General features: G+C 43.9%; 1 protein-coding gene across 2 annotated transcripts in view; it reads left to right on the top strand.

The window, feature by feature from the left end:
• Positions 1 to 22,959, top strand: part of LOC120018406 (galaxin-like) — a 53,161-nt gene that overhangs the window by 7,789 nt on the left and 22,413 nt on the right. The window contains exons 4-6 of one of the 2 annotated variants that reach the window (XM_038961586.1): positions 16,840 to 16,982; positions 17,198 to 17,332; positions 17,648 to 17,880. In XM_038961586.1, coding sequence (XP_038817514.1) covers positions 16,840 to 16,982; positions 17,198 to 17,332; positions 17,648 to 17,880 — 511 coding nt within the window. The remainder of the gene's footprint in view (positions 1 to 16,839; positions 16,983 to 17,197; positions 17,333 to 17,647; positions 17,881 to 22,959) is intronic. The other variant, XM_038961587.1, reaches the window with a different exon arrangement.

Here is a 22,959-nt window from a genome sequence, read left to right as displayed (position 1 = left end):
CAAATGTACTTGCAGTTGCAGCTGCATGAGAAGGCCTGCAAGACCGCGCAAAAAATGAGCATAAATGTAGAGATTTATTTACCATTGTCACATCCTAAATGATGGAGGTCAAATGTACACCTTCTTCCTGAAACACCCACAATACGGTCATCCATTTTGACCATGTTCCCAAGCATCTCCATGCAGTCCGACTTGATTTCGTGCCACCAGGGCCACAATAATATACCCCCTCTCTGAATGTCCGAGTGTGACCCCCTCCCCATGGGTTACTGCAGCTAGTGTTGCCAGCACTGCCACTGCCTGGGTGGGGGCACCCCACCGGAATCCCCACCGGCTAGGTACAAGGTCGTCAAGGTTCTCATTAGCAGCTTTGAGAATTTCCTTGTTTATTATGCTCTCCCTTTAGGGGGCTTTGGCTTTGCAGGACCAACCCTGCCAAGCAGGCTCAGAATCTTGAGGGGGCAGTGCTGCTCTTGGTCCCTGACCTCATTTTGGCTGCATACAGACCGCTTACAGCATGCACATAAAACAGTTAGGGACTTCTCCTTAGTATCTGGGCCATTCATGTGGGTGTCTAGGGTATAGGGCCATGGACCGTACCATTAAAATAGGATAATAAATAATTAGATATAATTTATTTTAAAAATGTAGTTCCCCATGATAGGACAATAAATAAATAAGACGTATAATTCATTATAAAAGTATATCCATCATCTGAACAACATTGAAAGCCCTCTCATACCCGGCCCACAGCAATACACTGGCTCTGGGATATGCAACTATTTCATTACTCACTCACTCAACTTTCCAAACATAACAAATAAAAATAAACACACACCACACCATCCACACATACTGTGCCTTCTGTTTACTTAGTTTTTATCTTCACTATGTAGAAATAGTGCTTGTGTTCAATTAGTTATATATGAAGATTTATAGAAAAGCTATATTTTGTATTGTATTGTTACAATCAATAACCGGGCTTGAATTGTGTTTATTTTCCTCATCTATGAGAACTTTGTAATTTTTAAAATAACCATGGAGTAGTCTTTGTGTCTCTGAACAACTGGTTATCAATATATAGTTTATCAACGACGAGAGCTACTCGTTTCGCTTTTAATCTATTTTCTTTGAAAATTGGATACAGAACTTTGCGCCGTTCTGCAATTTCTTTCGGAAACTGATCATTCATGCCAATTTTGGTCCCAGCAAGTCTTTTACCCAGGCTTTTAACCATTATTTTATCTTTAAATGAAGCAAATTTGGCAACGATTGGGCGTTCGTACCTCTGCCCTCTCTGTCCGAGGCGGTGTACACGTTCAAGTTGGATCTTATCGATAACTTCGCGTGGAATCTGAAGCGCTGCAAAAAGGAACTCTCTAACTACAGATTCAGGAACCTCTCCTTCTTTCTCTTGGATACCTGTAAGTACCAAATTCTCTCTCATGGATCTAGTTTGTATGTCTAGTAAGCATTCCTTCAGAACGGTGTTCTCCTTTTTAATTTCATTCATTTCGGTTTCAATTTTATTGACTGTCCCTTTTAGCGCGTGTGTTTCCTTCTCCAATGTCGCAGCTTTTTCATCACTCATCTCTAGGCTTGCCTTCAACTCTTTTATATCTTTACTAACTAATTCAAGTATACCCAGTTTGTCATTTATTGATTTTAACAGATCGGTTTCGACCTTTACCATTGCCGGTGGTGAGAATATTAAATCATCAGTGTCGGTTGAGGAGTCACGTTTTCGTTTTTGAATCGGTTCCCCTGTCTTACTCTCCGTCATGTTTGGGTGTTGCTTGTTTTCGTAATATTTGTCGATAAATGTCTCTAATCTTAGGATTTGTTTTGTGTTATTATCCAGATTGAAGGTTATCACCCACCAGATTATTTAGTGCTAATATTTTAGTCTAATTTAGCAGATATTTCGAATATTATGTTTTATCTTGAGGTGCTCTACATAACTTCGTTCAGTCCGCCATTACCTTAACGTTACCTTTACGTCCGCCGTCCTACGTCCTACGTCTACCCGCTCTAACCCCAGGAACAACTTAAACTGCCTCTTGGTTCGGGGGACCGGCCATTAACTAATTGCAGCGGGATATTTTTCTTGAGGCTTCACATTTACCTGCCAGATTTGATAGCCCGGGTACTCCACCTCGGAGTAGCCCAATGTTGTGTCTCTGACTATGATTAAATGATATGACATGCTATTTTATCAAATCGATTACCTAACGTGATTGAATTAAATCATGCAACAATTAAACCATTAATAACCTGGGGCACTATGGAAGCATTCATTTATATAGAGTGGTTATCTCCCGAATCCACTCTCTTAAAGATCTGAAAATCTTTAATATCAATAGCAGTCAATTATTAATCGTCACCTTATTCAGTCTCATTCTGATGGTTGTAAAGTACTTGGTTATCTGCACGGACCCTGGCTAACAAGTTGAGTCAGCAATACACAAATTGGCTTAATTATTTATTTACTAAATACCGAAATAATCACACAGAATTACATATATATATATACACAGGATAGATCATACATCGATTATTAATCATGTCATGAAAAGCCCCTAGTGGGCTAACCTGATATGACGGCTGGTTACACAAAGGAAGGGGGTTGGATTTGAATGAAAGAGCGAGAAGACTGAGGGACAAAGGGATTGGGTCTCTATCGGACCTTGAGAAGCTATTCTACCGTAAATATAGAATCGTATGCATTCTAATAACCGCCCATTCGGAAAAGGAAAATGCAAGATATATATTTACTCTGAGCTGCGCTTCGATAGATTGGTCGAACATGGAAGACTGGTTTAACCAGCAGAGATCACTATTGTCCTTTGAAGAATCTTTCTGGTCATAGTGTTGTAGAGCAGATACGTTAAAGTACCCTGTCATTCTTCAGAGATTGTCTGTCCTTTCCTAAGCGACGTATGTTTACAATTGCAGCTGATAACTCAACGTCAAGGAGGTATCACTTCTTCTTTAGTGAATAATCGTTCAGCTCGCACTGTATTCTGGCTGGTCTAGTCGAAATTCCCCATTCCAGCGTGGTGATTGTCACCTCCACGTTGAATTTTGCCCTTTTAAACGTTAGGACAGCAGTCCTAACATTTCTGGAACTAAATGTTAATTTTGTTAGGTTGAAGTTGAAATTATAGCCCTTTTAAACGTATGAACACCAGTCCTCACATCATCGGGAACTGAGGTTGACTTCCGTCAACGGGCTTTTGTACTGGGGGAGAGAAGGGCGTGTTTCATAGTTCTTAACCAATGTCTGTTCACTTGGGCGTGGCCACTGAGTGAGCATAAGTTTACTTATGAAAACAATTCTCTCATTTAGATGCAAAAATCACATTTCATCTTCTCACAAATAGTTTCATATTTAAACATTTAAATTGCACAACAATTCCATGTGAATCTGATAACTAGAATGTGTAGACATTCCAATATACAATTTATGTTATCATCAGATATAATGTCCAAGACAACAACTGATCTGACATCATATTCTTTAAGTACCAACAAACATTTTCAACTGGTTGAGAAAGGGAAATATTGCTCCATTTCCCAACCTTTTGATGGTAACATACTTTCTCTGTGGTAACACAGGGCTTTCCAAGAGTCCATTCTGTAGAGTGGAGAGAAAAGGGGGAAAGGTATTTATGGGGGGGTCATAAACCTCACCCAGCAGGGCAATGTCATGACACCAGCTTGCACTTGTGGGGGTTAGTGGTCAGCCCCGCATCCCTTAGCGCATCCACCACCGCCTGTAACCTACAGAGATGGGACTCCCAACTGTCACTGTGCATGATTACGTCATACAAATAAGCAGCAGGGTACTCACAGTGCGGGCGCAGGACATGGTCCATGAGTCTTGGAAAAGTTGCTGGGGCCCCGTGGAGCCCGAAAGGAAGAACCCGGTAGTAGTATAGCCCCACCGGGGTGCCAGTACCCCTTCGTCAGGTCCAGGGTGCTGACGTATCTTGCCTTCCCCAAGCGGTCGATAAGTTCGTCCACCCGGGGCATGGGGTAGGGGTCGAATTTACTGACCTCGTTCAGGCCCCGGAAGTCATTGCAGAAGCGGACGGTTCCGTCTGGTTTCGGTACCAGCACTATAGGGTTAGACTACTCACTGTGGGACTACTCCAGTACACCCATCTCTAGCATTGTTGTCACTTCCCGCTGGACCACCGCCCTCCAGGCTTCTGGTATCTGGTATGCCTGTTTACTCACTTTTTCTATGATGTTCCACGAGATCCGTGTGACCCGGCACCTCGGAGAACACGGCCTTGTAACTTTGACAGTGGGCGGGATCTGCTTTGGCCGGGTCTACTTTGAGCACAGCGCCTCTCGTGCATGCCACTTCTTCAGTAGGTTCACATGGTAAAGCTGGAGGGGTTTTCTCCACCCCGGTTGGCAAACCTTATATTTGACGTCGGCTACCCGCTTGACGATGTTGTAGGGCTCATGCCATGTAGCCAGGAATTTTCTCTCTGTTGTGGGGATCAGCACTAAGACCTTCTCACCCGGATGGAACTGTTGTGGTTGGGCCCCCCGGTTGTATACCCACTCCTGGGCAAGTTGCACCTGGGCCATGTGCTCCCTCACCACTGGCCAAGTTGCTGTCATCCTCTCCCTCATCTCCTCTGCGTGTTCCACCATGATGCGAAGGGGGATCGGTTGCTCCTCCCAGATCTCCTTGACTAGGTCCAGCAGTCCGCAGGGCTGACGGCCATACAGGAGCTCAAAGGGCGAGAACCCAGTGGATGCTTGGGGTACCTCGTGCACTGAGAACATCAGGTGGGGCAGCAGCTGGTCCCAGTTTCTCCCGTCTCTCTTGATGACCTTCTTCAGCATCTGCTTTATTGAAGCATTCGACTAGCCCGTCAGTTTGGGGATAGTACACACTGGTCCTCACCTGTTTGATTCGTAACAGATTGCAGAAATCTTTCATTACACGAGACATGAATGCAGTGCCCTGGTCTGTCAGGAGATCCCGTGGAATACCCACCTGGCTGAATAAATAGAAGAGCTCCCGTGCGATACCTTTTGCTGCTGCCGTGTGTAACAGGATTGCCTCTGGATACCGAGTGGCGTAATCCATGATTACCAGGATGTATTGGTGTCCCCTCGCGGTCTTCACCAACCGACCCACCAGATCCATCGCCACCCGCTCAAACGGCACCCCTATAATGGGCAAGGGAACCACAGGGTTTCTATAATGTGCCTTCGGAGCTCTGATCTGGCAGGTACGGCAGTAGTCCTCCATGGTGCACTTGACTCCGGGCCAGTGGAAACGATTCCCGATCCGCTCCCTGGGTTTCTCCATCCCCAGGTGTGCCCCAAGCAGGTGGGTGTGGGCGAGCTGCAAGACAGTCCTAACATACCGGGTGGGTATGAGTAACAAGTCTTTTATCTCCTCATTGTGCTTTACTGCTTGATACAATAAATTATGCTTGATGGCAAAGTGGGGGTAGTGCCACTTAATTACCCCAGGTAATAGCACAACATCCACCGCGATCACCTGGCCCCTCGCGTTCTGGAAGTTGGGGTCTTCTAACCGGGCCGTCCCGAACTGGCCTGTGAGGAATCCCATGTTGGGCGGTCCGTCTGGTGCCTCCACCTCCATAAAGGGGAGCCTGAAGTCCTCCTCGGACGATGGCTTGCTTCCCTGCACAGGGTCATCTCCCTCCTCCTGGTCCGACTCGGGCCCAGTGGCCACCTCTGGTGGCGGGGCATCCTTTTTCCTCTCCTTCCTACATCACACGTGAATCTCCCCGGGTCCCTCCTCCACAGTGCCTGGAAAAGAAGGCAATCTCTACCCAGGAGAATGGGCACGGGCAGGTTAGGAACAGCCCCCACGCACATCTGGCACTCCCCCGTTGGAGTGGTTATCCACACCGGCATGGTTGGGTACCTCTTCGTGTTACTGTGTACACAGGAGAATGTCACCTCCTCATCCCCCGGTTTGTCTTTCCCCTCTTGTGTAAGCCACTGGGGTTGGGCCAGGGTACCATGCTGCCGGAAGTCCAGCAGAGCGCTGTTGTCGACGACATCGATTCGTACTGGAACACAACAAGACCGGAATATTGATTAGACCTAGAAGTTTAGTATAGACACTTTTTCATAACATTTTAGTTTAAGTAGGTCTAACGTGATGATATTCTAAAAACATAAAGTGCATATTTTTCTCTACTGACCATATAATAAAAACATTGCAACTCTCCATGTCGCTGAATCAGTGGGAGCCCTGAGCTTGTATCCAGGCAACAAGACTAGGGGTCTAGGGGTGATGGGAGACAGTGACACCCGAAGAGTGTTCCTTATGTCCAGTCTACTCCGCAATTTCGTAAATTTTTACCGTTATATGTTAGAAAATCCCGCTTCGCAGAGATAGGATGTTGGAAATGGAAGCAACGTTTTCAGTGCTTTTGTGACTGTCTCAGGATATTCAGCCTTGATTTTAATCCAGAAGGTCGGCAGAGATTAAGTAATGTCAAACATACTTTTAAGGCCACCGTCATTTGCAACCTCAAGGAGTTGATTTCCTTCCTGCACAGACATGGACGATTCACCTGGGACATTCACAAATGGGTCACTGATCCATTCCCTCGCACTTTGTGGGTCTTTGGCGGTTGGGAAGTAATGCTCGTACTCCGTTGACAGCGAAGCTATGTGATCGCACAACAGCTGGGAGAAAGACGTCCCAGTCTCAGTCTCTCCCAACAACACCGCTAATGTTTGGAACATGTGAAATATGCCCCTGTCCACTCGCTGTCCCCACAGTTCCAGTTTGGCTTTGAATGCAGCCACTTTATCTGCCAACTTAAAGACAGTTGTCATTCTCCCCCTGAAGTGACAGATTGAGTTTGTTGAGCAGGTTGAATATGTTGCACAGGTAAGCGAATTTTGCGACCCATTCCTCATCATTGAAATGTGCTGCCAGTGATAACTTTTTTTCTGAAAGAAATCTCTGCGGCGGCTCTCGTAACTCAAACACTCTGGCAAGCGATCTCCCCCTGGATAGCCATCTGACTTCTGTGTATAAGAGAAGGCGTTTGTGCATTTCCTCACAAAGTTGCCCAAACAGACGCGAGTTAAGAGTGTGTGCTTTGATGTGATTGATAACTTTAATAACGTAATTTAATATGACGTTAAATTCAGGTGACATTTTTCGGCTAGCCAGCATTTCTCTGTGAATGACAGTGCGTAGACTCACAATCAGGCGCAACCTCTTTAACCTGGGTAGTGAAACCAGACAGCCGTCCAGTCATGGCAGCAGCACCATCCGTGCATACGCCAACACAGAATGACCAATCAAATTTGCCTGACATGTAATCATCCAAAAACTTGAATAGTTCTGTGGCCGTTGTGTTAGTCTGCAGGGACAACCTATCCTCACGCACATCGTCCTGAAATATATATTGCACATAACAAGCAGTATTGCCTTGTTGTCGATGTCGGTAGATTCGTCGACCTGGATTGCATACCACGGTGACTCGTTAAGCCTCTCTAACAATTGTGCCTCAACGTCCTTCACTATTTCATCAATTCGCCTAGTGACGGTCGTAGCTGAAAGAGGAACCTGTGCTATCTTTTTAGCTGCAGCATCTCCTAAGAGTTCACGGCAAATGTCCTTAGCAGCAGGTAGAATCAACTCCTCGCCAATAGTGAAAGGCTTCTTGGCCTTAGCAACGCGGCTAGCCACTAAGTATGAGGCTCTCAGTGCAGCCACGTTTGTTGATGCGGTGTCTTTCAAGACTTGCTTCTGTCCTTCTTGTTCCCGTTTTCTTCGCTCAAAGAATTCAACAGGTTGTCTTTAAGTGCAGGGTGCTTGGATTCGATGTGCCGAAGCAGTTTTGAGGGCTTCATTTCCTCGTTAGATAGCCTCCACATAATACGCACAGGGGGCTTAGAGCATGTGAGTCACCTGTCGCAATAAAGCCATATTTTAGGTAGGACGTCATATTTCCTATTGAATGAGGCTTTCTTTTTTTGCAGTCTCGGGCTCTGCTGTCTCTGCATTATCAACATCGTCATTGGGCCTTTAAGCTCCCTTACCCCTTCCGAAGAAGCTCTCCAGCGACGTTTGATTGTTTTTATTCATGTCAGCTAACGTAGCTAGCTCACGCAGACCGTGATGAATTCACGGGGCAGACATTACTCAAGTTCAGAATCTGTAAACTGTTGTGGGCGTGATAGAGATATTAGAGTGATGAAAACAGAACCAACAGACTGCACCAAGTTCAATGTATTTACTGCACAAATAGCCTACAATTGTGTGTAATTATTATTTGTATTTTTTAAATATTTTTTTCTAAATAAAATTATTTTCCTTTCCGTGCGGCCCAGTAGCAAATGTGCCCGGTGGTTGGGGAACGCTGCTATAGCATACCGAATTTTACGGAAGAGTAGGGCCAAGTGAAGATGGAAAAAAATAAGCAGTGATGGTTGGTGGTACTTGGATTATAGTTTTTTTTTCACAGTTAGTAGGGGAGTTGGGGGGGGGTTCTAAACTGACATATGGAATTATTTTAAGATGGTCATACCATGGATTATTTAGCTATTTGATTTGGAATTTGATGACACCTTTAGGTATAAAAAATGATTTGATAAAATTTGAATTTGGCCTTTACTACTATAGCCCCTAGAAACGCATTGAATAACACATTCATAAATGGCAATAAAGACAGTCACAAAATATATAATAAGAAACAAGGTTTTGAAATGTCTGTCCTATTTTTAGATATAAGAAAGCTCAGGAAATATATAATCGTTTTTTTACACTCTTTTTTCGGTAGGCACAAAACTACCTTTAAAACTTCGTATGAGTCCCATGACACAACTAAGAGTCTCCCCTTTCGATAGAGTGGTCAAAATAGTTTCTAGCAGTGCGCAACTTTCACTGGGAATGGGGGGGACATGCTGAGGCAGTTGCAGTGCGTTCTGTGTGGTGCATACATTGGATTTATCTAACATTTGTGTCAAACTGTATGTGTCCATGGCTTGACAGAAAGGGTAGCAGAAGGTGAATGTTGAACTTTTGTGGCACACATATCCAGATGATGCTGCATAACATTTTGCGCGACAACACTGTAGCTGTGATCTAGACATAATTTAGGAATGACTCATGGTTTGACTGCTCTAGCTCAGTGGCAGAGCTAGAGCGGTGTTTGTCAAACCATGAGTCATTTCATTCTCAAAATGCTTACATCTCGAAATTTAGTTTCGAGTATATTCTCTAAATATTGCGACTTTATTCTTGAAATATTGCAACTTTATTCTCGAAATATTGCCACTTTTCTCTCGAAATAGACCGTGCAAAAAATAATAATCCAAGTACCACCACCCATCTCCTTTATTATTATGTTTGATCTTTTCTTGGCCCTAATACTCTTCCCTATGGTAAAAGGTCGACGTTTGGACGTCTCAATCAAAATATACTCGTTGTCAAGTGACTATAGAAATCTAAACATTCTGTTTTTAGAGACACAATGTTCCAAAAGCCTATGATTAAGGTGACCACAGTCAGTCTGTTTCTGGCTTCTCACCACCACCATCATCATCAGTGGTGTGAAGTACTTAGGTAAAAATACTTTAAATTACTACTTAGGTAGGTTTTTGAGATATCTGTATTTTACTTTACCATTTATATTTTTGACAACTTTTACTTTTACTCCACTACATTCCTAAAGAAAATAATGTACGTTTTACTCCCCAAATTTTCCCTGACACCGAAAAGTACTCGATTTTACTTTACCATTTATATTTTTGACAACTTTTACTTTTACTCCACTACATTCCTAAAGAAAATAATGTACGTTTTACTCCCCAAATTTTCCCTGACACCCAAAAGTACTCGATACATTTTGAATGCTTAGCAGGACAGGAAAAGGGTCCAATTCATACTCTTATCAAGAGAACATCCCTGGTCATCCATAATGCCTCTGATCTGGCGGCTCACTAAACATAAATGCTTTGTTTGTAAATTATGTCAGTGTTGGAGTGTGTCCCTGGCAATCCGTAAAAAATGTTTTAATAAATAATTGTGCAGTCTGGGTGGTTTAATATTTATGGCGGCAAGTAGCCTAGTGGTTAGAGCGTTGGACCAGTAACTGAAAGGTTGCTGGATTGAATCCCCGAGCTGACAAGGTAACATGTCACGTTCCTGACCTATTTCTGTTAGTTTGTTGTATGTGTTAGTTGGTCAGGACGTGAGTTTGGGTGGGCATTCTATGTTTTCTGTTTCTATGTTGGTTAAGGGTTGCCTGGTATGGCTCTCAATTAGAGGCAGGTGTTTGGCGTTTCCTCTAATTGAGAGTCATATTTAGGTAGGTTGTTTCACAGTGTTCGTTGTGGGTGGTTGTCTCCTGTGTCAGTGTTTGTCGCACCATACGGGACTGTTCGGTTTGTTTGTACATCGTTCCTTTTGTGTAGTCTATTTTCCCTGTTCGTGCGTTCTTCGTGTTATATGTAAGTTCGTATAGTTCAGGTCTGTCTACGTTTTCGTTTCGTTATTTTGTTAATTATTCTAGTGTTTTCGTTTCGTGTTTATTCCGTCTTGTTTAATTAAAATATGTCATTTCACAACGCTGCGCCTTGGTTCAATCACTACTCCTCCTCTTCGTATGAAGAGGAGGAGGAACACCGTTACAGAACCACCCACCATATAACCAGAACCAAGCAGCGGTGTAACGGGAGGAACGGACAGCGCACGAAGCAGGATTTATGGTCTTGGGAGGAGATCATGGAAGGAAAAGGACCATGGGCTAAAGTGGAGGTGAATCGCCGCCCATGGGAACAGCTGGAGGCAGCTCGGAGAGCGGAGGAAACTGGAGAGAGGAACCGGCATGATGAGGGGACGCGTCTGGCACGGAAGCCCGAAAAGCCCGTGAGTACTACCCAAACATTTCTTGGGGGGGGGCTAAGAGGTAGTGGGCCAAGGGCAGGTAGGAGACCTGCGCCCACTTACCAGGCTAACCGTGGAGAGCGGGAGTACGGGCAGACACCGTGTTACGCAGTAGAGCGCACGGTGTCTCCTGTACGTGTTCATAGCCCGGTGCGGGTTATTCCACCTCCCCGCACTGGTAGGGCTAGATTGGGCATTGAGCCAAATGTCATGAAGCCGGCCCTACATATCTGGCCACCAGTACGTCTCCTCGGGCCGGCTTACATGGCACCAGCCTTACGCATGGTGTCCCCGGTTCGCCTACATAGCCCGGTGCGGGTTATTCCACCTCCCCGCACTGGTCGGGCGACGGGGAGCATTCAACCAGGTAAGGTTGGGCAGGCTCAATGCTCAAGGGAGCCAGTACGCCTGCACGGTCCGGTATTTCCGGCGCTACCTCCCCGCCCCAGCCCAGTACCACCAGTGCCTACACTACGCACCAGGCTTCCAGTGCGTCTCCAGAGCCCTGTTCCTCCTCCACGCACTCTCCCTATGGTGCGTGTCTCCAGCCCAGTGCCTCCAGTTCCGGCACCACGCACTAAGCCACCTGTGCGTCTCCAGAGCCCTGTACACACTGTTCCTTCTCCCCGTACTCGTCCTGATGTGCGTGCACTCAGCCCGGTGCCCCCAGTGCCGGTACCACGCACCAGGCAAATAGTACGCTTTGAGAGTCCAGTGTGCCCTGTCCCTGCTCCCCGCACTAGGCTTGAAGTGCGTGTCTCCAGTCCGGTGCCTCCAGTTCCAGCACCACGCACCAGGCCTACAGTGCGTCTCAGCCGGCCAGAGTCTGCCGTCTGCCCAACGGCGCCTGAACTGTCCGTCTGCCAAGCGCCGCATGAACTGCTCGTCTGTATTGAGCCTTCAAAGCCGCCCGTCTGCCATGAGCCTGCAAAGCCGCCCGTCTGCCATGAGCCTACAGAGCCTTCCGCCAGACTGGAGCCGCTAGAGCCTTCCGCCAGACAGGAGCCGCTAGAGCCTTCCACCAGACAGGAGCAGCCAAAGCCTTCCGCTAGACAGGATCAGTCTGAGCCATCCGTCTCCTCAGCGCCATCTGAGCCATCCGTCTCCTCAGCGCCGTCTGAGCCATCCGTCTCCCCAGCGCCGTCTGAGCCATCCGTCTCCCCAGCGCCGTCTGAGCCATCCGTCTCCCCAGCGCCGTCTGAGCCATCCGTCTGTCCCGAGCCATTAGAGCCGCCCGTCTGTCCCGAGCCGTCAGAGCCATTCGTCAGTCAGGATCTGCCAGAGCCGCCAACCAGACAGGATCTGCCAGAGCCGCCAACCAGACAGGATCTGCCAGAGCCGCCAACCAGACAGGATCTGCCAGAGCCGCCAACCAGACAGGATCTGCCAGAGCCGCCAGCCAGCCATGAGCGTCCAGAGCCGCCAGCCAGCCATGAGCGTCCAGAGCCGCCAGCCAGCCATGAGCGTCCAGAGCCGCCAGCCAGCCATGAGCGTCCAGAGCCGTCAGCCAGCCATGAGCGTCCAGAGCCGTCAGCCAGCCATGAGCGTCCAGAGCCGTCAGCCAGTCATGAGCTGCCCCTCAGCCCAGAGCGGCCATTAATCCAGAACTGCCCCTCAGTCCAGAGCTGTCTCTCTGTCCGGAGCTGCCTTTCAGTCCGGAGTTGCCCCTCTATCCTGAGCTACCTCTCTATCCTGAGCTACCTCTCTATCTACCTCTCTATTCTCACCTACCTCTATGTCCTGAGCTACCTTGTCCCGGAGCTGTCCCTTTATTTTGTGTTGCCTATATTAGGTGGGTGGAGGAGAGGGGTGGTCATTCTGAGGGGGATTAGCAAGTTGGGATTGACTATGGTGGGGTGGGGACCTCGTCCTGAGCCTGAGCCACCACCGTGGTCAGATGCCCACCCAGACCCTCCCCTAAACTTTGTGCTGGTGCGCCCGGAGTTCGCACCTTAAGGGGGGGGTTATGTCACGTTCCTGACCTATTTCTGTTAGTTTGTTGTATGTGTTAGTTGGTCAGGACGTGAGTTTGGGTGGGCATTCTATGTTTTCTGTTTCTATGTTGGTTAAGGGTTGCCTGGTATGGCTCTCAATTAGAGGCAGGTGTTTGGCGTTTCCTCTAATTGAGAGTCATATTTAGGTAGGTTGTTTCACAGTGTTCGTTGTGGGTGGTTGTCTCCTGTGTCAGTGTTTGTCGCACCATACGGGACTGTTCGGTTTGTTTGTACATCGTTCCTTTTGTGTAGTCTATTTTCCCTGTTCGTGCGTTCTTCGTGTTATATGTAAGTTCGTATAGTTCAGGTCTGTCTACGTTTTCGTTTCGTTATTTTGTTAATTATTCTAGTGTTTTCGTTTCGTGTTTATTCCGTCTTGTTTAATTAAAATATGTCATTTCACAACGCTGCGCCTTGGTTCAATCACTACTCCTCCTCTTCGTATGAAGAGGAGGAGGAACACCGTTACATAACATCTGTCGTTCTGCCCCTGAACAAGGCAGTTAACCCACTGTTCCCTGGTAGGCCGTCATTGTAAATAATAATTTATTCTTAACTGAATTGCCTAGTTAAATAAAGTTTCAGTTCAAGAAATATAAGGAATGTGGAATTATTTATACTTTTAATTTTGATACTAAAGTATATTTTAGCAAATACATTTACTTTTTATACTTAAGTATATTTAAAACCAAATACTTTTAGACTTTTACTCAAGTAGTATTTTACTGGGTGACTTTCACTTTTACTTGAGTCATTTTCTATTAAGGTATCTTTACTTTTAAGTATGACAGTTGGATAGCTTTCCCACCACTGCTCATCACCATCCTTAGGCTATTCACATCATTCAAATTCAATCAAGTCACATGCACAATTCGATCGCCCAACATTCATTTATTTTGAATTTGTTTACCTTTATTTAACTAGGCAAGTAAGTTAAGAACAAATTTGTATTTACAATGACGGCCTACCCCGGCCAAACCCTCCCCTAACCAGGACAACGCTGGGCTAATTGTGCGCCGCCCTATGGGACTCCCGATCACGGCCGGTTGTGATACAGCCCGGGATCAAACCAGGGTCTGTAGTGATGCCTCTAGCACTGAGATGCAGTGCCTTAGACCGCTGCGTCACTCGGGAGCATTCACTGACATCAGTAAGGAGAGACACATTGCATCTAACAACAATAGATCTTGGACTGTAATTTAATATTTATTTGTCATGACATTTCATAAACTGATTGACACCAGATCATTTTATTTTAAGACCCCTTGGTGACTCATTTGTTGCCATTCTAAATGTCCTGAATAATGGAGAGAAAAATACCGTTGGTTTGGACTAGGTGTCCAATTCGACGCACAGAAACAAAAGAAAACATCCAGCAGCCGTTAAGCGCACCATCAGAATATTGTCCCGCTGATGGCCCATCAGGTTTCGATGGGCTCCTTATTGTTTTCAGATTGAATAGAATTAAGCTTCCAGAACATTCACAGCTAAACTGTTCAATCAGCACACAGTCTGGACACGTTCCTACCTGTGCAGCTCATCACATTTCTGTTTCTAATTTTCATATCGAAAAAATTCAGCCAACTGATACAGACTTTCCATATTGGTGGCGATCACTAATAATACTTCTCCAATCTATGGATAGATATTCAGTATGTTCGGGCCAATAAACTGCTGTGCAGAAAATATCCTAAAATGAAAATGAATGAATCTGCACAGCGCCTTGCTATTCAACATATGCGGTTTGACTCTATTTTTCAAAGAAAAAATATTATTGTAGGACTAATTTTATTATATTTCTACTTAGCAAATTTTAAATAAAATGAATTATTAAAAGGTTGAAATAACTTGTCTTGCGATTTCTTTGTTTGTCATCTAAACTGTCAAAAATGTAGTGTTATATAACAAGTTGTTTGAATTACACAAACAAAATAAGTCCAGGGAAGTAATAATAGCCATAAAAATGTGCTTAATTTACTGATAATGTGATTCAAACATGACTTGATGAAACACAAATATTAGTAAACCCAAAATGTTAGTGTTACACAAACAGGAATGTTTAACATTTTTTATGTATTTGATTATTTTCCATTTTAAGCCATTTTGTTGAGCACAATGCTCAATTCACCAGCAGTAACTCGAGAGGAACTACAAATATTTCAGTGTGCTGTATTTGCCGACATCTGTAAGGGTAGTGATGGTGTGAATGCGTGGTCTCATCATTGAATGTCAATTTGACTGACTCTTTTGACATCCGTTCATCATGATCCATTACACCTCATGGCACAACAAGCTGCTTAATACTAATATAGAAATATACTTTTTTTTCTTCAAACATGCATACAGCACTGTGTAAAATAATCACAGAGTAAAACATTTGGAATTTCCCAGAATCGGAGCCACGTGGTAAGTTGTTGCAAGAGTTTACAATTATTAAGTAGAGCGAAATATTATTACAATTGAGTAAATTATATCACTTAAAAAACTATTTAAATTATTTGGAAAATGAAATTAACGAACCATTGAAAGTCCTTGCACAGATTTTTATTAAGTACAGTACCAGTCAAAAGTTTGGACACACCTACTCAATCAGGGGTTTTTCTTTATTTTTCACTGTTTTCTACATTGTAGAATAATAGTGAAGACATCAAAACTATGAAAAAACACATGGAATCATGTAGTAATCAAAAAAGTGTTAAACAAATCAAAATATATTTTATAGTTAGTAGGCTACTTTGAAGAATCTCAAATATAAAATATATTTTGATTTGTTTAACACTTTTTTGGTGACTACATGATTCCATGTGTTATTTAATAGTTTAGATATCTTCACTATTATTATACAATGTAGAAAATAATAAAAATAAAGAAAAACCCTGGAATGAGTAGGTGTCCAAACTTTTGACTGGTACTGTATATGTCTTTTGTATTTTTGAGTCAATTTCAATTCAAGATTTTTCAAGTGATCTGCCCAACCCTGTTTTATTTATTCTGTCAACATGGTAAAAAACTAGACATTGCCTTGGTCTAGATATAGTAAGTCTATATAGGCTGGTTTAAAGAGTTTCACAGCCAGCCGTTCTGCACACGCTAAAATCACACTGTTTCTAATTCTATAGCCATGTTACATAGTGTTTTTTGAAATGAAACGATCACGTCAGCCTTTAACCATCCAAATATTTTATACAAAATTCTGCCGATATTAACTAATTTATTTTAGGACATAGAGTGAACCAATTTCTGTAGGATATAGGCCCACATACAATATTCTGTTCTTACGTAGGAATGAATGAAGCTCATGCTTCCTGTGACTTGTTCAATCGCATGCAGCTCAGATTTATTTTGTAAAGAAGAGTTATCAAGCAGTGATAAAATATTAACATGGCCTATAATCCAAAAATTACAGCCTTCCCGACTTTCTCCGTGAGCCGCCTACAGGGGAGTTCGCTCCTGCTGCAGCCGTCCCTGTACAATATAACGCGTTGCGGAAGTGCTTTGGTTTAGGGTCAACTTCATCCTACTACCTTTTTTTAATTAAGATGTGTCATCATGATCTGACTCTGTATATGTGAGGATTGCATTTCCTCTCTATGTCTCTGTCTAGTTACTCTTAGAAAAAACGGTTCCAAAGGGGTAATTTGGCTGCTCCCATAGTATGTCCATTTGAAGAACCCTTTTTGGTTCCAGGCAGAACTATTTTTGGTTCCTGGTATAACCCCTTTGGGTTTGATGTAGAACCCTCTGTGGAAAGGGTTCTACATGGAATTCAAAGTTTCTACCTGGAACCAAAAATGGTCCTTCAAATGGTTCTCTTATATGGGCACAGCCAAAGAACCGCTTAAGGTTCTAGATACACTCTTTCAAAAAACGGTGCTATGTGCTGCACATAATGCCTTATAGACATGAAGATGAGCCTCTGCCTTGCAGGTCTCCCAGAGATCACCTATGCGACAGTGGGAAATTTGACATTCTAGGGTTCACCTGCTGTGAAGGAGTATTGCGTCAGGGGGCTGGGCAGTCCTGCTGTGGAAACAAGTCCTTCAACCTCACCCAGGCTTCATGTTGTGGTGGTGAGATAGACAGAGTCATGTCTCCTAGCAGTATCCCACTGCATCTGTTCACTCTAACGGTTAAACTTGGAAGGTGCTGAGAAAATAATGTTTTCACAGTTATCAGGTTAGAGTCTAACCTGATAACTGTGAAAACATTATTTTCTCAGCACCTTCCAAGTTTTGTTTTGATATGCTTGATATGTGTTTATCTGTGATTCAACCATTTCTTGCAGGTCAGCTGACTCTGCATGTGAGCCAGCTGGTGTCAGATTGCTGTGGTTCTAGGGCCTATGACCCACTCAACCAGCTATGCTGTGACTTACAGATCCTAATCAGGACCCAACCCCATTCCAAGTGTTGTGGAAAAGGTAAGCGAGATCAGGTCTATTCACATCTATTGACGTATTTGCTGTCATCATCGATTATGTAGTTGTGTTTTTTTCTATTCTTCCCAAAAGCATAAAAAGAGGTGGTGTTGTTTTACTGTTTTGACCATAGAGGTCTGTCTACTCCGAAAGCTGTTTGTGAGATGTTTCCCAATTCTCTCATACTAAGTCTTTGTGATAGCCTAATTTCCCACCTGCACCTCATGGCTCTTTTGTTCACTCACTAACTTTCACAATGTCAACACTTGACCTGAGCGCTTGAAAGCACTTGATCAATCGTTATCACCTGTTCCACAGAGCTTTACAATGAAGACCACCAGCTTTGCTGTGGAACTGTCCTTCAAGGAAGGAAGGTCCTGACCAAAATGTCTGGTCACCACCGGTGCTGTGGAGACCACCAGTTTGACCAGCAAAGCCACTGCTGCTGCCACATCAATGAACCATCAAACCAAGTCAACCCTAAGCCTCTCAATGCAAGCTGCTGTGCCATCCAGGAAGTGCCACATCCTCCCCCAGCGCAAACTGGTCAGGTACAAAAACGTATTTGTGCGATATGCACTGAACCTTCTGAACAAATAAGAACATTAGGGGCATCAAAAAAAAAAACGGTTTTCTTCTGTGGAAGGAGAGGACCAAAGCGCAGCGTGATTAGTGTTCATCATGTTAAATAAAAGACAAAAAACTGAACACTTCCAAAATACAAAAAAACAGCAAACGTGAAAACCGAAACAGTTCTATCTGGTGCAGACACACAAAGACTGAAGACAACCACCCACAAAACCCAACAGAAAACAGGCTACCTAAATATGCTTCCCAATCAGGGACAACGATTGACAGCTGCCTCTGATTGAGAACCATATCAGGCCAAACACAGAAATACAACACAGAAACACAAAACATAGATTACCCACCCAACTCACGCCCTGACCACACTAAAACAAAGAAAATACAAAAGAACTATGGTCAGAACGTGACAGGTGTAGTAAAATGCTTGTGATCCTAGCTCCAACAGCGAGGTAGAATCAAAGAATTCACAACAATACACACAAATCTAAAAGTAAAAGAATGGAATTAAGCAATGTCTGAGTGGCATTGAATAAAATACAGTAGAATACAGTATACACCTATGAAATGAGTAAAGCAGTATGTAAACATTATTAAAGTGACTAGTGTTCCATTTAAAGTGACCAGTGATTCCATGTCTATGTACATAGGGGAAGCAGCCTCTAAGGTGCTGGGTTGAGTAACCGGGTGGTAGCTGGCAAGTGATGGCTATTTAACAGTCTGATGGCCTTGAGATAGAAGCTGTTTTTCAGTCTCTCGGTCCCAGCTTTGTTGCACCTGTACTGAGCTCGCCTTCTGGATGATAGCGGGGTGAACAGGCTGTGGCTCGGGTAGGGGATGGCCTTGGTGATCTGTTGTGTATTGATATTCTAGTTTTGTCCCTTTAGGCCACCTGTAACCCTCCCTTACTTACCTACGTTAAAATGCTTGGAACGTTCTTCATGTGAAACGCATTAAACAATGCCCACGTTAATTTCTACTCCCGTCTCATGTCCTGACCTTATATTAGTTATATAAGTAATACAGTAATACAGTAATACAACAAAACTGGTGACGAGGAAGAAACGTTCTCACGTTTGTGCTCATTATCTTCGGCAGAAAGTCTGAGTTAAATTCTTAATTTTTTTTTGCTGTAGAAAGACGCAAACAAAACGTGGAGCTAGCCAGTCAAGTGATGCTAGCTAGCTTTTGATGTCACAGCAACGAGACCCTCGAGGGATAGGAAGAGTTCCCTGTGGGAGAAAGTGAAGTCAGCGTGAGTTAAAATAAATTTTAAAAAAGGGTCTGGGAGTGAAGGACCGTCTGAAAAGTGTGAGAAAGAAAAATAAACCGAAAATGTCTCCATTGGTTGGAAATATAGGAACATTTGATGAATCTGGGGAATAATGGAGTTCTTACACAGAACGTTTTGAATACTTTCTGTTGGCAAATGGAATTAAAGCAGAAGTCGTTGTGCCAACATTTTTGACTGTTATGAGAGGAAAAACATTCAATCTACTGCGCAGCCTAGTGTCATGACGTTGGCCTGGGGGTAGGTTTATAACAGTCATAAATACCTCTCCCCCCTTTTTCCTCTCTCTACCCTACTGATGTGACATTTGAAAATCCCTTGATTAACATAGAGATTCTGGGAACATCAGAAGGTGGGGGGAAATTAACCATATTTTGGTAATCCGAACCATATTTTGGTACTTAATGAATATGATGTCAGTTCGGTTGTCATCTGAGACATTCTCATCAATGACAGGATGACATAAACTCTACAGTGGAAAGTCTGCACATTGTAGTTATCGGATTCACATGGAATTGTTGTTCAATTTAAATGTTTGAATATAAAATTATTGGTGAAAAGATTAAATGTAATTTTAGCCTCCAAATGAGAGATTTGGGTTTTCATAAGGTTCTGCTCAATCAGTGGCCCGCCCCTGTGAAGAGACATGGGTTATAAAACTATGAAAACACACCTTTCTCCCTCCACTATATAAAGCCTTGACGAAAATGTAACCTCCTGTTCTGGGTACATTAGGATGACGATCCGATGTCAGAATGGTTCAGATAATAACTACAGAACGAAGCCAACCTCAGCGTGAGCTTTGGTTGCGAATGGTTTGAACTTTGAACTCTTATTCACTACAGAAGTGATACCTCCTAGCCGTTGAGTTAGCAACAGCAGCTGCAAACGTGGGCTAGGAAAGAACAGACAGAGTATCCCGTCTACAACACAACGACGTTACTACAACGTATCCAATTTACCAGCAGAGACATTCTTCAAAGGACTCTGTTGGGCAACACGGCCTTCCATCTACCACCAACCTACCGAAACGCAGCTCAGAGTAAATATTTATTGCATTTTCCTTTTCCAAATGGGCGGTAATTTAGAATGCATAAGATAGTGTATTTACGATAGCATGGCTTCTCCCTTTGTTCCTCAAGTCTTCCTGCTCTTTCACTCAAACCCAGCCCCCTTTTCTTTTGTGTAACCAGCTGTCATATCTGTTCCGTACGCGAGGTACGTTTTCCTTTATGACATAATTTGTAAGCAAGGAACGATTCATTCTGTGTATATGTAATTCTGTGTGATTAGTTAGGTATTTAGTAAATAAATAATTGATCACAATTTTGTATTGCTTGTTAACTTGCTTGTTAACCAGGGTTGGTGAAGATAAGCAAGAATTTACAACTTTCAGATGAGACTGAAATAAGGTGACGATTAATATTGACTGCTATTGATGTAAAATATTACTAGGTCTTTAAGAGTTTATTCGGAAGATAACTGCTCTATAAATATTATTTCGTGGTGCCACGACTTTCTAGTTAATTACATTTACATGATTAGCTCAATCAGGTAATATTAATTACAGAGAAAGGATTTTATAGAATAGCATGTCATATCACTTAATCCGGCATAGCCAAAGACATAACACTAGTAACGCCTGAAAAACCTGGTGATAAATCCTATGATGAAATTGTGGCTACCTTAAAAGGACATTATTCTCCCAAACCACTGATAATCGCAGAGAAATTCAGGTTTCATAAGAGAAATCAAGAGGGGGAATCAATCTCACAGTTTTGGGCTGTATTGAAACAGTTATCTGAACACTGTGAATTTGGGAGATCAATGAGTGACACTATACGTGATAGGTTAGTGTGTGGCATACGCAGCGAGGCGATTCAGAAACACCTTTTGACTGAGAGTAACTTAACATTGCAGAGAGCAATAGAAGTGAGTATGTCAATGGAAATGGCAAATAAAGACGCACAACAGCTAAGTGCATCGACCCAAGTGCATAAGGTGTCTACGGAGTTAAAAAGCAAGGCAGGAGGTGGCAAGCCATGCTATCGCTGTGGGAACCCAGGTCACCAAGCAGAGGAGTGTTGGTGCAAGACTTAGACTGCAGAAGTTGTGAAAAAAAGGGTCACATCGAACGTGCATGTAAAAACAAAAAGAGACAATCATAACAAAAGTACTGAACAAAGGAAAAGCGACTTCAGGGAGTACAAAAAGAAAGTGCATACAATGGAGCACACACAGGATGAACAAAGTGATACCCTGTCTGAAGGGGAAGAATCTTTGCATGTTTTGTCCATTTCAGACAATGGATACGGATACTGGGTGACACCGCTACTGGATGGAAACGCAGTACGGATGCAAGTGGACACTGGAGCAGCCATATATTTGCTGTCTGAGGCTGTATACAAGGAGAAACTACATCCCCTCACACTACAGCCCACAAAGATGAAGCTGAAAACATACACCGGTGAGATTGTTCCAGTGAGAGGAAGCGTGATTGTTACAGTGGAGCTCAACAAACAGAAGGTAAAGCTACCACTCTACATTGTGAAAGGCAACCATCGAGAGCATCCTGACTGGTTGCATCATTGCCTGGTATGGCAACTGCTCGGCCTCGGACCGCAAGACTCTGTAGATGGTCCAAGCTTCCAGCCATCCAGAACCGCTATACCAGGCGGTGTCAGGAAGGCCCGAAAATTTGTCAAAGACTCCAGCCACCCTACTCATAGACTGTTCTCTCTGCTACTGCACGGCAAGCGTAACCGGCGCGCCAAGTCTAGGTCCAAGAGCCTGCTAAATAGCTTCTACCCCCAAGCCATAAGATTCCTGAACAGCTAATCAAATGGCTACCCAGACTATCTGCACACCCCCCCCCCCCCCCCCCCCCCCGCGGAACGCTGCTGCTACTCTCTGTTATTATCTATGCATAGTTACTTTAATAACTTTACCTACATGTACAGTACTTATTACCTCAATCACCTCAACATCAGTGCCCCCGCAAATTGACATTGACTCTGTACCAGTACCCCCTGTATATAGCCCCGCTATTGTTATTTACCGCTGCTCTTTAACTATTTGTTATTCTTATCTCTTACTTTTAAAATATATATTCTTAAAACTGCATTGTTGGTTAAGGGCTTTTAAATAAGCATTTGACTGTAAGGTCTACACCTGTTGTATTTGACGCATGTGACAAATAACATTTGATTTGTCTGTGTTGCCACACAGACCTCTAACTCAATCATCACGTTTGCAGACGAAACAACAGTAGTAGGCCTGATTACTAACAATGACGAGACAGCCCACAGGGAGGAGGTGAGGGCCCTGGGAGAGTGGTGCCAGGAAAATAATCTCTCCCTCAACGTCAACAAAATTAAGGAGCTGATCGTGGACGTCATGGAGAGTATGCCCCTATTCACATCAACGAGACCGCAGTGGAGAATGTGAAAAGCTTCAAGTTCCTCGGTGTACACATCATTGACAATCTGAAATGGTCCACCCACACAGACAGTGTTAAAGTTTTTCCTTATGAGTCATCAAAGGTAAAGGGGATGTTGTGTAAAACCTTTTGAGGATCTGAGGACCATTTCAGAATAGGTTTTGTCGTGCCCTCTTCACAACTGTCTTGGTGTGCTTGGACCATGTTAGTTTGTTGGTGATGTGGACGCCAAGGAACCAACTTGAAGCTCTCAACCTGCTCCACTACAGCCCAGTCGACGAGAATGGGGACATGCTAGGTCCTCCTTTTCCTGTA

This window comes from Salvelinus namaycush, chromosome 23, assembly GCF_016432855.1.
Source record: "Salvelinus namaycush isolate Seneca chromosome 23, SaNama_1.0, whole genome shotgun sequence".
NCBI lineage: Eukaryota > Metazoa > Chordata > Actinopteri > Salmoniformes > Salmonidae > Salvelinus > Salvelinus namaycush.
This window is presented reverse-complemented; position numbering and strand designations above follow the sequence as displayed.